General features: G+C 38.8%; 1 protein-coding gene across 3 annotated transcripts in view; it reads left to right on the top strand.

Moving 5' to 3' along the window:
- GRB10 (growth factor receptor bound protein 10) overlaps positions 1 to 15733 on the top strand; it is a 141413-nt gene that overhangs the window by 116597 nt on the left and 9083 nt on the right. For all 3 annotated transcript variants that reach the window (XM_030444135.1, XM_030444136.1, XM_030444134.1), the window contains exons 7-12: positions 4862 to 4977; positions 7776 to 7850; positions 10912 to 11049; positions 11670 to 11780; positions 12658 to 12756; positions 15322 to 15399. In XM_030444135.1, coding sequence (XP_030299995.1) covers positions 4862 to 4977; positions 7776 to 7850; positions 10912 to 11049; positions 11670 to 11780; positions 12658 to 12756; positions 15322 to 15399 — 617 coding nt within the window. The remainder of the gene's footprint in view (positions 1 to 4861; positions 4978 to 7775; positions 7851 to 10911; positions 11050 to 11669; positions 11781 to 12657; positions 12757 to 15321; positions 15400 to 15733) is intronic.

Below are 15733 nucleotides of genomic sequence, written 5' to 3'. Positions count from 1 at the left end.
TTTTTATTTGGTATCTCTTCTAATACAGAAATATGTGAAAAACATGAAACTCGCGTTTCTATATGTCTGTGGTATTCATACAGTTCTGGGGATGTAGGACAAGGTGAAGAATTAAGGTATAAATTACAGAATTCTTATCTCTCTAGCTTAATATGCCACATGTGTGCTTCTAACAACCTTTACAAATTTTCAGTTTTATCAGTGCTCATTAAACTACCAGGCTCTCTTTTTCTATATTCTCTTTCCCATCACTGCTGATTACCAAGGTATTGTGTAAACAGAAGCCTTCTCCTTTGTAACCAACATCCTTCTCCTGCCAGATTCATTCAATGATGCCACAATTCAGTGTTTGTGACATCACAATAGCTTCCATGGTGACTAATTGTGCTGTCAAACTCTGGTGTGTGACATCTCTGAATGAATCGGGCAGGAGGCTGATTAGGAAATCAAAAGCTTCTGTTTACACACAAATAACTTGGTAATTAACAATGATGGGAAAAGAGCAAGATACTTATCGGGCTGCGTTTATATACATGGGGACCTGCCTGCCTTGGACCTCTGTTTCACAGTGAAGCACAAAGTGGGGCCCAGGCTGTCCCAGAGAAGTGGGGTGTGCAGGTTGGGGCTTCAGCAGCCACCCCACTTTGTTCTGTAGGGACTGCTCCAGAGCTTTCCTCTGTAGGCCACACAGTAGATCTGTGTGAAAAGTAATGCAGCCTTTCAGGGTGTAAAGTGAACAGACAAAGAAAGACGTATTGAAAGCGTCAAAAAAGATGTAATGATACAGATTTCACAAATTTGAGAGGGTGTGGACAGAAAAGGGAATAAAGGAGTTCATTTAATGGGAGACAACAGCATCCAGTTTCTCTTATTTGGGGACCACAGTATACACTGTGACATATTCAGTAAACTTTAAATACCAACTTCCACGTTCCTACCCAGTTCTGCTTGCAGTTTGATTTTTTTTTTTTTTTTTTTTTTTTTTTTTTTTTTTTTATGTTATTTGTAGCTTCTCAGCATCTTAAGTGATTCCCTGTGTTTCAGAGACTTGTCAGATGAAGGTAGTAATCTGTCTGCACCTTAGGTGAAGTTATTATCAGGTGTCTGATGTTCCATATTTTGCCCTCTAGCAATAAGGTTGCTAATCTAAGTATGAAACAATGATGAACAGACACTTAGTGTGAAAAGAGATATATGATTTAAGAGCAGTGAGAATTCTGTGTTTTCAGAAGACACTACATACTCAAGACATCCTTGCTTGACTTAATGCTGTATGTGGTAGTCTTGAAGCCCACTAAAAGAGGCAAGTTCCTTCAATAAGTTTATTGTCTTTTTTATTTTTTTGCCCCCTGCTCTTGCCTGACATTTGTTTCCAGAAGAGCTTACTTTGCAGAAGCAGTTCACAGTATCACAGAAATCACAGAAAGTTAGGGGTTATAAGGGACCTCAAAAGATCATCTAGTCCAACCCCCTGCCAGAGCGGAGTCACCTACAGCAGGTTGTATAGGAACACATCCAGACAGGGTTTGAATGTCTCCAGAGGAGACTCCACAACCTCCCTGGGCAGCCTGTGCCAGTGCCCTGTCACCCTAGTTCATCTTTTTACTATTGGGCAGTCTGAGGACGAGCAAATTTTTGAAGCCAGCTGTCTATTGATCACTGTGGTGATCTTATAGGTCCCAGTTGTTAAGGAACTATCACCTGACTGCTTACTTTGCACGTATATTCAAGCACACCCCTGCCTGAAAATAACTTGAGCTATTGGACTGCATCAAGTGTTTGTGTACTCATGAACACAATGGTAAGACAATTTACCATCTATATACTTCCATGTGACATGTGGAAATGGTTCTTGCTACATTGTACTGCTAGTATCTAAAACATTTTGTGGTCAAGATTTAAGCAGTCGGAGACTTGAATTGGTCCCATAATTTCACTGGCAACTAGTAATACACTTGCTTTTAAAATGTATTATTCTCCCTGTGTCTTACTCCATGCTTAGCTATTATCAATTTAGGATGGAGACTGAGATATTTGTCTTGTACATTAACAGAAATAATGATAATAGTAATGATGAAGACAGGCTGTTATTATTGTGTGTGCCTGGACACTAAAAGAATCCCGACCTGCAAACATCATTTTTCCAGCTCCAAAATTGTCTCTACATCTTTTTTAATGTAAGTGAAGCAGGAAAGACAGATGAGAAGGCTCTGAAATACTTACAGGGTTAGAAGAAAGAGTTGCTGCATAGTTTTATTCATAGATTTTCTTTTATGCATATGCACTGAATTTTGTTTGCCTTAATCTGAACAAATTAAACGTGGAACAGTTAGACAGAGGGCTGGCTAAAATAGAAAAACAGGGCAGGCTATTTCACGTTTCAGTCCACCTGTTTCATTTGAAGTCATTCTCTAATTGCGAATTTTGTGCCATGCCTGTAAAATGTTTACAGTCCTTTTCCCATTTTGTGTCACTTCTACAGTTCTGTAGAAATTCTAATAATAAGACAGTGCAATTTTAGCCTAAGAAGGAAAAAAAAAAAACAAACCAACAACAACTCTGACCTAGGGAGCATCTAGAGGAGACTGAGTTGAGCCTATCAGATAAATTAAAAGGAGACATTTCTGGTCACTTCAGCAGCAATGCCACTTGAAGGCAGACCAACCTATTGAACTCAATAGGCTGATGTCTGTGCTTCTAGTTCTGTAGTGGGGAGCTCAAAGCAGGGTTGAGGTTGAGTTGCTGGTGTGTCAAGTGGCAGTTCATCCCATTTGTTCTAACCCGGGTGCAAATTACCAAGGACTTCCCAAGCATACAACTTATGTGAAGTAGCAACAAATTGACCAGGACAAGCTTCCTTTTTGCATGTGCGTGCTATGAAATGCTACACCCTTCTTTCTGGATGGTTTTTACCATCAAAATGAAAATGCACACGTTAAATCAGTAGAAGTATCACCACAGGTTCTCAGAAGGGTGGTGATGCAGTAAAGAAATACATCTAGGTCCGTTGCTTAAAGCATCTAAGAAACAATCACTGGGTATATTTACATGAACTAAAAATCAAATGCAAAACAAATAGAGGAATGTTCATCTATACTGCATTTCCTCAGGACAGAATAAACAGGTGTGGGGTTATCTCTGCCCTTAGGCAAGCAATCTCCAGTGAGTTAGGAAAGCAAAAACCACAATTTTGTGTGATGACAGAAGCAGCCAGTAGCAGGACATATGGTGTTTCAGGGTTCAAACTGTGATGAAGATTTATATCAATGTAATTAAACGGTCTCAGGAGGAAGCAGAATTTAAAAAACAGGCCCTCCACCCTCACAGACCCACCATTCTCATCAGGGGATGGAGGAGATTTGGCATAACCAGTTGCCTAAAACCATGACAGTAGCAATAGATCAGCAGCAATACCTGAAACTCCACCTGTGAAGCCACCAGATAATGTGGAAGTTCAGGTGATGAATGCTTAGATGGTACAAAATGTCCTTAATTACTGCTACCAGCAGCAGTATTGTCACCTACGTTAGTCAAAAAACTACTTAGAAGTGGAGTTATGCCTAATGCACTAGGAAGCAGCTCTTTATTTGAGAGCAGCCCAATATGGAAAATGTTCATTTTAAAGCCTTGAAACCTTATCTGTAGTGAGGCTGGACATTGTAAATGCACAGTAAATGCTGAAGTCACCAGTGAGCTGGTGCCGACTGACAGTCTAGATGCAGGTGTAAAAGACAATGGGATCATTCAGAGATAGGTTAAATTTTCAAAGACCTTACATTAATCTCCTAAATTGAATATTCAAGTGACACTCAAGATCTTAGCTAGTTTTTGAGACAACAATAACTTCTTGCTTTCTATCCTGAAAACACCCCAAGAGAACTTGGGTGCCAGTGTGAGGATGCAGGAACACTTACGTGTGGAACGACTCTCCAAACTACTTTGTCCAGCAAACATTTTGGATAGAGCACTGTGAAATGTATTTTTTGTTTTACCTCATTTTTTTATTTCTTGTTATATAAGGAGTGAAAGTACTGACTCTTACGACTTGTGAAAAATACCTAAATATTTTCTCAGAAACTTCTGCAGGTTTGCCAAGATAATGAGTTCATTAGGTAGTGCACACTTAGCCCAGCTGCCTTCTTTTGAGTTACTGCTTTCAGCGAACTGGATTTGTTAAGCTATCTGCTCATGCTTTGATGTGCCATTCTTTTGACCAGAGAAGTAATGGTTATGGGGAGTTACCTTGTAACCAAATCTAGAGCAGAAAATTGCCCTGTCATGTGTACAAAACATTTGTCTCTGTCAGTATTCCTGTAAAGTAGATCCTGTGACCTCTTTCATAATAAACCCCATTGTCTGGCATCTACAATAAAGGCCTGAAGTTCACCTTGAAATGAACTGGTTTTATAGAGTGTGATTAAATAGGGCACTGTATTTATGTGATAGTTCAAGACGTCACAGTGGCCTTCCCACAACTTTTTTCTCCTTAAATCTGTCCACCTTGCCAGTTCCATAGAATATTGCCAGCACCCAAAGAAGAAGTTCATGTGTATTATTTAAGCTACTGCACACAAAAAATACTTTGTTCTTTTACTTTCCCAGAAGTCTGTGCTTGTGAAACCTCGATGTAGGAGATCTTGGAGATCTTGGTTACTGCCTTGTAACATTAAAATTTCTAATATTTATGCAGTAGTTCATTTAAATAACTCAAGACAGTAAGGTTTTAATGCTACAATACATTTTGCTAACTTCTTCAAAGGTAACAGAACTACACTGGATTGTTCTCCTTCTGCTCTTTGGAAGTGGGTCTTGCTGCTTTGCTTGGTTTGCTGTGTGTTAACATCATTTTCTTTTTCCACAGAGAGGTGCTTGGAAGATCATGAGCTCATAGTTCAAGTTGAGTCCACAATGGGAAGTGAAAGCAAATTTTTGTTCAGGAAGAATTATGCAAAGTACGAATTTTTCAAAAATCCCATGGTGAGTCTCATTACGTAGCTGTTTAAACCGCAGAGAGAGGGATGGATTGCAATAACATTGTTGGGTGCTGTTATGTCTTAAACATCTATTAAAAAAACAAACAACAAAGTCCCAAACAACTAACAGAATTCTTTCAAAAGAAATTCTAACCAGTGTTTAAATTCCTTGCACTCTCCTCCCAGCCAAAAAACCTCAAGTTTTTTCAAGTTACCAAATGTACTTTTTCCAAAACTGCTATTGTTACATTGCAAAATGACCAAGTTGGGGTAATCTTTGTTGATTTGGAAAAAACAATCAGGAGTGCAGTTTGCTCATTATCTTCAAAGTTACTTGATCTGAAGCAAATTGATTGCATAGTGTGCAGTATCCAAACCCTTTTGTTTCTGACAGTAACAGTTAAAAAAACCTCTTTGGAGTAACCCCTGAAGCACTTACTGCATACGGTGAACTTCCAGTTTATATATGTTGAGCAGTGTCTCTCTGATGGCTGTGCTTTTCTAGAGTACTCTTCCTTCTTTACTTCTTTACTTACTTTTATAGTAACTCTCCCTCTCTATGTCCTCATGTATATATCCATGCTTGAAAAGTATTGCGTGTCATATCTGTACTTATTCCTGGGTTTGCACAGTCTTTTGGGTGTTGTAATTTTAAACTGTTCACAGTGTAATTGCTTATTTGGGGATGATCTTTCATGTTTTATGTAAAAATTAAGTTGGAATGGGGTGTTGACATGAACTAATGTTAGATGGTGTGACCCATATAGATAGCCTGAAGAAAGATAATCTAGAGGGAGGTGGTTTAGATGAGAAGTGATTTTGGGTCAGTCAGGCATTTGTGGTACCAGAAGAAGGTCATGAGTTCACATGAAAACTCATTCCTGAAGTTATTGTGGATGATAAATTAATTTCTTTCCTCATAGATGCTAATGCACAGTTGTTGCATTCTCACATGTGTGCTTGCACGTACCTTTGTCATCTGCTAGTGCTTGTTTTAGAGGCTATGCCTTATTATATTAAACACTTCTGTACATGGAGTGTTAGTAATTTTTCCCTTCTGGTGATCTTCCCTTCTGATTACCTATGAACATCAGAGTGTTGTACATAAATTTTGATATCATAGGAGCTAGCACATTAGTTTCATGTGGTGTACTTTAATTAATAACAGAGCATGGGAATAAAACCCAGAATGCTTGGCATTCAGTCCCAGGCTCCTGTGATCAGAGAATAATTCATTCTTGTGGTGTAAGAATATGAAAGCTCCCTATCCATTGCATTAGCTTTTGCCATATGGTGCTGTTTCTACTCAAGACAGGCTGGTAAATGTTAGCTTTCATAAATCATTGTGGAACTTACCTGGCAAAAGTGTGATTCCTTTTCAGCCCTTCTCTCTCTGCTCTAAAGACTGAAATTTATATTGCCCTGAAGAGTGATTAATGTTCTAAACTAGAAATACTTTTGTTGTGATTCATCTTGTTACAAGCAGCCATTGTTTTATTGCAGCCATTTTTGCATGTCTTCATGCTTCAAATAATATTTTAAAAGTTCAAGAATGACTTAATGTTATTGCTGTATAGAGCAAATTTGGTGTACGAAATTATAGGCATTTTAAAACATAATAAATGAAAAGGGGAATGAGAGGAATAAATCTAAGTCAAGCCATCAATTCATCAGTCAGAAAATGGTCTGACCCTTGTAATGCATAGATGAGATATTGTTCTGGATGCCTAAAATTGAAAAGCTCTGTAGAAGTGCGTTTGTGTGTTAAGCAGTATTTGCTTCTGTGACTGCAGGATGAGGGACAGGAGGTAATGCCTGCTTTCAGATTATTCAAATCTGGCACATGAAGCAGAGCGTGCGACGCAGAGCCTAATTATTGCATGTCTCCTCATTCAGCTTTTATCATTTCATTTCATGAAGTATATGCTGACTCGCCCTTACAAGAAAAAACTCTGGGCTTTGTTACATTACCCTGAAATATAAACATACAGGGGCAGATCTTACAAAGTCCTTTTCTCTTGATTGAAGGGTTTCAGACTCTGAGCATAAACTTGGCTGTTGGACAACCAAATCAAAGCATCAAGAGTCACATATGAGCTCTTTCTCATAGTTAAGCTCTGCAAATGTCATTTCATTTGGAGCTTTCTTGACGGACTAAGCAGGTGATATGGTCAAGCAGATACAGAACTAAAGAACTGTGTTTTGGATAGCGTGCTGTCTTAGGTGAAGGTTTGCATACCGGAGATCATGCAGCATCTGCACCTGAGACTTCTTTTAATGCATTTGCATCCAGTTTACTTCTGTGAGGGTAGAGAAAACTTGTTCCTCCTACTCCACATCTTCCATATGGCAAGTGGAGTTACAGAGAGTTTGTTCATTGAACATCCTTTCTGGACAGAGAGGGAAGCTCAGAAATTTGATGGCAGAAGATGCCACAAGCAAGAAGGGAGCGTGTACCCAACCTGCACCATTCATCCTGTCCTTTCCTAGGAAGCAGAGTCTGATAGAGATCTCTGAAATCCCTCAGTAGAAGAGGAAGCCATGGAAAAATGCATTTATGAAATGCTGCATATCAGATATTTTAAAAATCCACATTCTGTCTGCATGGGCGTTTGGTGAGCAGAAGGAAGGGAAGAACTGCGCTCAAAAGCCCTAGTATTACTTTGTGTGTCAGGGGATCTCCAGATTGATTTAAGAGTGATGGTTTCAAAAAATTGATGCCAGGAAGAAAATTCTACTTTTTCTGTGTAAAAGTGTTCAAATATAATGTGATTTTTGATTGTCTTCTCTTTTCGTGTCTAGAATTTCTTCCCCGAGCAAATGGTTGCCTGGTGCCAGCAAACAAATGGCAGTATCCCACAGTCACAACTTCTACAGGTACTGTAAGTTACCCCTATAGACAGTTTTGGAGCTGGAGAGAAAAAGGTTGAGGGGGGAAGGAAGGGAGAATTCAAAGGTCTGGAAATAGACAGTTAGTATATGGTACTAATGTTGAAAATACCTAACAGATTTTACTCAGTGGCATTGAGGTGTAAGTTAAAAGCATAAAGTATTCATAGCTAATGTTCATAGATATTTGGTACATTAATATTCCTTGCTCTGTTGGTACCTGGTTTGGCCACCCAGTGTTGTTCCTAAAACAATCTCAGTGGATATATTGGTAGAAAAACAAATATACCTTGTAAAAATCAAGAGAAGTGTAGGACAAAGTGTAAAAATCCACATGTACATTAGAAGATGGGCTTGAGTTAGCAAGAGGTCTTGCTTTTGCTTTCTGTGTCCCATGTTTGTGCCTGCTGAGAATCAGTAGGGACCAGCTTGCCCAGGGTTCAGCCAACTGGTTGCTCTTTTACATAGAAAAGTAGTTCTCTAAGAAGTACGTGCAAGTAGTTACAGAAAATTGTATGTTACATTTGCAAAGTAATCCCATTTAAAGCTCCCCAAGTTAAATTACAGGGATGTGTATATTATGCATATGAGCTGGTAGAGTTGTGTAATCTGCCCAGCAGCAGCACATGCACTGAGTTTACACTGAAGTTTTGATGTCACTGTACAGTTTCTTGCTTGCTCATGGAGGAACTGTGGTGGTTGCTCAATTGGTTATCCTACAAGGATGATGCTGAAGGGTGGGCCACCTCTCTGATGAGTAATTCATGCACTTAAACCTCTCAGTTTAAGAACTCTGGTCTAAAACCTTGTAGCCTAAATCTTTTTCACTTTAGTTATTTTCTCAAATGGGGGACATTGAACCTATGTGGCCAAATGAAATCACAGTTTATTTAAAGAGTACTATATTGAGAATGTAAAACCAAAATGCCTGGAAGACAGTACCACAAATAAAAGGCAAATCATAAGGCAGAAGGCACGAATATATGAAGAAAGTATTCATACAAATAACTGATTCTAGCTTGATTTCAGTCATTTTGAATGTTTGCAAATGTGCATTGACTCTGTATAAATACAAGAACTTTCTGCCAACTTTGGAATCAGTGCACTCATTTTGTCACATAACCACTTCAAAATCCATTAAATACTGGTTCCAGGTTCACTGAGAAAAATTTAAAATATTAGCATCCACTCTCAGCTGAGAAACAAAACAAAAATTGAACCTATTTCTGCAATTAAACATGAAAGTTATGTGCATTGAGGTTGCAATTTGGAACCATAGCTGGCAGCAACAGGCATCGCCACAGCCTGGTAGGAACAGAGGTGTTTACACCTTGGACCTTTTTCCCTGCAGTGCAAGTGGAGAAGTGAGTTTGCTTGTTAATAAAAGCAGCAGGAATCCCTAAAAGAGCAAGATGTTCTGGAAGATAGAGAAGTGTCAAACCTAGGTGAACTCAAGCAGTAGGGAAAGGAAAACCCAGCAACCTTGTGAGATGCAACAGTTTGCTTCTGGGAAGGTTTGGGTGCAGTCCTGGAGTAGCATAATTCATAGGACTTAGCAGTGCAAGAGCTTGGGGGAAAGTGGATGGGCACATGCTCTTTGGTTGGTTGTTTAACCATAAAAACCAATCTTCTTTAAAGCATTGGCATTATGTAGTCTTTTCCTTCTAAAAGACACACAGCCATTTTTCATCATTTCAATGAAAGATGTAATTTGTTGAAGGTAAATTTTCAGCAGCCTAGAAGTCATTCAGTGTGTTGCACCTGAGGCCACCTCAAACATTGCGCCAGTGTGCTCTTTTCAGTTCCACACAAGATAGGGAAGAATATTCAGTATCATCTCAGCATATCATACACTGCATTAAGAGCTAGTATTTTTGTCTTGAAACATTGTCTTAAAACATTTAAGACATTTTGTCTTAAAAACATTGGTATCCCTATTGTCATCCTGGCTCATATATGCAATAAAATCTTGCATCTTAGTTTACTTTTGGTTTATCTAGCTGGCCAGAGATAATACACTCTTCTTATGGTCTTTCCCTTTCACAGTTGAGAAGTAGATTCATAGTACAAGTAGCAGGAAAAATTGATTGCTCTTTTCCATTATGTTAGATGAGATGGGGAGGAGGACTGGAAGAAACCCCAAGGTTTTAAAGCAACTGAGAATTCTGACACAGGGCACTGATTTTTGGTTTTGTTTCCTGTGGACATTGTCTACCAAATAACACCAAAACTACACCTTTCAAGAGTTGCAAAGGCAGCTAGTTTTATGCATTTTTCTTCCTACTACTGAATTTGTGAGTTATCATTGACAAGCTCTCTGTCATTTGATAACATGTCCAATTGTAATAAGGGAGCAATCCATCAATTCTCCAACCATAGCTAATTCCTTCTTTCCATGTATCACAAATCAAATGATTCCAAATGTGGTCCCTCTAATTACATCAAGAACTTACATGCTTCCAGTTCTTGAACACTGCTGACACTGAAATGAGTGCTGACACTCACTTGCTCTACGTTTTATTTTCAGTTAAATATTCTGTTGTGTGTAATACCTCTTGTCTTGGGACAGGTGCATGTGATACGTAAGACTTTAACATGAGAAATACTGACACAGGCTTTTCCCAGTCTGAAAGTTATGGATGAAACTGCAGATTTTGGCCAGTGTGTCAAAGTTAAATTAGATGCCCTTATTGTTGTGACAAAGTATTATTTTAAGAAATAATAAGCATACTTTATGTCCCTTCAGGCTAAGTGCAAGAAAAAATGGGGTTACAGAGGAATGGTTAGCCTTTTGGAGTCTTAAGTAGTCATACAGAGAACAGGAAAATAACAGTGGCAAGAGGAGTTAGCTAGACATAACAGGAGGAGCAGGAATATCCATTTTAGTTATAAATCAGTTTAAACATCTAGGCCAGTTTAAGCATACTGTGAAACTGCACCCCAAGCAGCAAAGTGGTTCACAATTTGCTTATCAGTTCTGTAAATACTGTGTCAATTTTATGATCCATCTGTAGGACACAATCCTCATTTACATTTTCCTCTCCAACAGAACTTTTTAAACTCCAGTAGCTGCCCTGAAATTCAAGGTTTCTTGCATGTGAAAGAGCTGGGTAGGAAATCTTGGAAGAAATTGTATGTGTGTTTGAGGAGATCAGGACTTTATTGTTCTACAAAAGGAACTTCAAAGGTAAGATTAAAAAAGAAGCATCACCGTACTAGCATGCAAAAGCATTTTCTGCTTTTACAGTGGGTATTTTTTGCTGTTTTTTAAATATCTGCACACAGTGCTCCCTTTTTTTTACCACATCAAAAAGGGTAAGCAAGCCATGATCAATTGCAGATCAAGCCCTGGGCTCTCAATGCATGAAAATAGCTATATGGCACTGTTGTATAATAAACCCAAGCTAGCCAGACAATGTAATTGTGGCTACTGAAGTAGTGCTAACAAGGATATCAAGAGAAATCATGGTCTCCAAGCACATGGTTCATTGATTTAGTTTAAATAATACCTTAAACATTGTTTAACGTTATCTAACTGTCAGATTTCTCAGAGCAATGTAAAAGGTTATGCCATTTTTAATGTGATTTGTTTGAATAAGTATCTTGTTGGCTTCTTGTATACATCTTCTGCTAGTAGGCTGATACTGAAAAGGTGACGTGTAGTGTCCACATCAGGCTGCTTGAGAGAGGAGCATAGTGTTCATGCACTGCCCTCTGTTGGGGGTTGGCCTTGAGAGACTGCAAAGCTTGCAGCAAGGTCTTCCAAAATCTTACATTTACTTCTGATAAAACACATTTTTTCCCCAGGAGCCAAGACATTTGCAATTGTTGGCTGACCTAGAAGACAGCAATATCTTCTCGTTGATAGCAGGCAAGAAGTTGTACAATGCACCTGCGGAGTATGGATTTTGTATAAAGGTATTTCTCATTAAGTTCTTCCAAAGTTCAAGATGATATGGGTAGATCAGAGTCCCCCCTAAGTCCTGGCTAAAAGATTTGCATGCAGAACTCTGTAAGCGTTTCTGTCATGAGCATTTGATCTTTAACTTCTTTCGTTTGGCAGGCACGTCCTGTGAATCTTGCCATCATTTTATGTGACACTTTTTAACACTTTTTCTGGTGCTTCTTTGGCTTGGGAAATTTCTGTGCAAGATCAGCTCAGTGCTGGAGCATGGTGTGCCTGTGAGGTGACCTTGGTTCACCTCACAGATGAAAGATTTTTTCCAAGTACACTAAATTGAATAGGAAAGTTTCTCTGGACCACTAGCACCAGAACAATATAGGAAAGGATCAAGCTCTGATAGAGTGTAATTGTACCGTTATTGTGGGACAGAGGTTTGCATTTATTTAAAAAAGATTGTCTTGGGAAATGGAAATAAGTAGTTGTCTTTTGAGAACTAAAGAACTGTTGTGCAGACTTTCAGTAACCTTTCTTTATATAAACTTTGTTTCTTTATCTTTAAATGGGACTTCATGAAACTTAACGCAGTTCTTAAAAAAAAGAAAAAACAACAAAAAAACACCTTGGTTCTCATTCTAGCATGACCTGAGTATTTTGTTCCTATATATTGACAGAACTGCAGCATATTGCAAAGCAGACAGTGCAGTTTATCTTAGTGAGAAAGTGATTTCTTTCAAAGCATGCTCAGCATCTCCTGAGCTTTAATTCAGGGTGGTGACAGCTTTTTTTGGCCAGTTCTCAGAATAATACTGTACCTGCCTTTACTCTGCAGTAAACTTACAATGTTGTTGGTTTTTTAATGAATGTAGCTGACTTCCTTCAAATACTTTATAGCCCAACAGAGTGAGAAATGAAACTAAGGAACTGAGGTTGTTGTGTGCTGAAGATGAGCAAAGCAGGACGTGCTGGATGACTGCCTTTCGACTCCTCAAGGTACCTAATCTCTTTTATGTGAAAAAGCTATACGTGTAGTTAAGTTGCATTTGTTCATGAGAAAATACCTGTGTATTCTTAAACATCATGGTAACAGCATCGTAACAGCAAAGAGCAAAATACCAGGCAGACCTGTCCCTCATAAGCTTTTGAGCACAACACTAAGCTCAGTTCCTTCCACATATGAAATGAGTATATTTTTTATTTTGAAACCTAACTTATGATAGTTGAATGAATTAAAAAAAGAAAAAAACCTGGCTAACTAGGTATTTGCAAGTTACCATAAAGCTATAGGAAATGTTTTGATGATGGTAACGGGTTATCTTAGCTAGAACAGAGACCCGTTTAGAGTCTTTGCAATTTTTTCTTTTTTTTTTTTTGAAGGTTCTATTTACAGAGTAACAAAAATAAGCAACCCTATCTCTGGATGAAGGTTATTCATGTCTGAGAGTAAACAGTCAGATGTCTTGATAATACAGTAGGATGCTTCACAGTTTTTTTGAACAAAATCAGCATGGTAGGAACTGAGGGGAAGGTTGACTAGTTCATGCTCTTAGAAGCAAAGAACTTTGTGATCTTCACAGGGAAGGGAGCAGAAGCTTTGGGTTGGTTTTAAACCTTTCCCTGAAGATGCTGCCTTGAAAATTGCTTTATTCTTCACTGTACCTTTATACACCCTCCCTCGTATTAAAGGGAATATACACATGTAAAAAAAATAATACATGTGTACAGATAATGTGTTACCCATGAGAATCCCACCTCCCTTCTGCACAGTGACCCTATTTGCTAATATTCTGTGTCATTGTGTAACATACAATATGTGATAAAAACACAGGCATGCACAAAGTGGTACTGCAGTACCTGGTACGAGGCGCATGTCCACGAAACCAGGATGGAGAACTTTGAGCTCAGTCAACTTTTGCTCTCCCTGTAGCAAACAAACAATTTCAGATTTGGAAATTATTTCCTGGCTATTCCCTCCGGCTGAGGTCAGTGTGCCAGGGTCTCTCTGGTCGTTGCTGAGTGCCAGGCTCTGCCCAAAATGGGACAGGTAACCTAGGGGCACTGAGAGCACTTGGTCTCTGTCTTGAGTGAACAGAGTCGTTGTTTCTGCCTAAGCAGCAGCCCACATTAGCAAAGCCTTCACACTCCTCTTTGCCAAAATTGCCCTTTTCTCCACCAGCTATTCATATCCACCTCCTGAAGTCAGAAAATTAATTCTGGCAATGTCCAAACAGCTGGAAGGGAGTGGGTGCATCAGAAGGAGGATGAGGTTTTACTGCTTCACAGTCCATGTGCGGCATTGACTAGGAGAAGCCATGGAGATTTCCACTGCTAGATAAGCATTGCTTATTCCTCCCTATTTATTGTTTATTTAATTTCCCTATTTACACAGAATTTTGAGTTGTGGGGAAAGTGCTCAAGCAGAGGATCAGATAATTGTGCTGAAGTATGCTTTGAAGACATCACTTGTTCTGAACAAAGTAGTTACACTGGTTGAGACACTAAGGTTCCTGAGCGGCAAGGAAAGACCTTCACAGTGCACAGAATTAGCTATTCCTACCAAATATGTAAACATGCATCTTGCCGTGACTGTTCAGAAGAATCTTTCTTTGCAGTGTGGCCTGTGGCAGCAATGGTACTGTATGGCAGTAATGCTGGCTTGTTACATTCACACTTCAGCAGTTAACACTAGAGGAAAAAAGAATTTGTTTTTAAGGAACACGGAAAGATGATTAAAGGTGTACAGTCTGAGTAAATTAAGGCTGTGTCTCAAGGCTGTAGCTATGACCTTCCTTTTTATTTACCTACTGATATAGCTTTCCATAGCCATATATTACCCTGTTTACAGAATTATGTATTCCATTTCAATTAGAAAATTCAGTAAGCAATGTTGCTATACTTCAGCACTGTGCCCCTAGGGAAGGCACTGAGTAGGAGTTTTCCTACCATCGTAGCTACTCAAATTTATCATGTTCAATGAGGAGCATGACTGGAATTCAATCACCTTACTTTATAGGGGTTATAAAAGTACCAAAAGTGTTATTTCCTGTGGACATTTATTAACAGAACTAGTGAATTAGAAATGTTCTTATTTTTTATCATTAGTAAAACTGAGTTTGACTGCCTTACACAGATTTTTTTTTTCCAGTTCATATTACTGGAGGGTAAAAAGAGGCAAAGTTAATATGTGTGTTCTGGCCTCAAGTGAAAGTTTGTAAAACATGGAAAGGAAAAAAAGGAGAAAACAAGGAAAAAAAGGAAACAAAGAAAAAAAGGAAAAAAAAGGAAAACATGGTGATAGCTGAGAGCAGCAGAAATTACCTGTGCATTTCACTCAGGCTTGTAGAAGGGCTGTCTTTTATTTAAAACTTGTCATGCATATATAGTGCTTGATTGCCAGTCATTATTACTCAATGCAGATTGCTTTGGGACAGCTTCTGATCAAGAAAATAAATAACTGGTGGCACCTTGCTCCAGTGTAAGTGGCATTATGAAGTCACTACAGTTTTTTTCCTTAGGGCATATATTTGAATAATAATGTCTTTGCATTTCTCTTGGCAGTATGGAATGCTTCTGTATCAGAACTACAGAATTCCCCAGCAGAGAAAAGCCATGCTTCCACACTTTTCCACTCCAGTAGTAAGTAATGAACTTTATCTCATTAATGCATGCCATTGGAAAAGGCATATTTGCCTTTACATTCTAAAGGTGGAAAATTTGACGCCAAGACACGTAAATTCAGCGTTATGTAGCAAATCAATGTAAAGTTCATGTTTCGCGTGTGTAGAGTGTACGTGGTTGGCTCTCCATTCTCTTAGGCTTACGTGATCCACATGATTGAAAAATCTTGGATGCGTCAGGCACTTCGAGATGTACAGTACAGAGACATCTGGCTGTCTCTGCAGAAGGTCTGGCAAAACGAAGACGTAAATCTCTTAAAATATATTGGGCCAAGAGCTGACTGTTAGCTATC

Source organism: Calypte anna, chromosome 2 (assembly GCF_003957555.1).
Source record: "Calypte anna isolate BGI_N300 chromosome 2, bCalAnn1_v1.p, whole genome shotgun sequence".
Classification (NCBI taxonomy): domain Eukaryota; kingdom Metazoa; phylum Chordata; class Aves; order Apodiformes; family Trochilidae; genus Calypte; species Calypte anna.
This window is presented reverse-complemented; position numbering and strand designations above follow the sequence as displayed.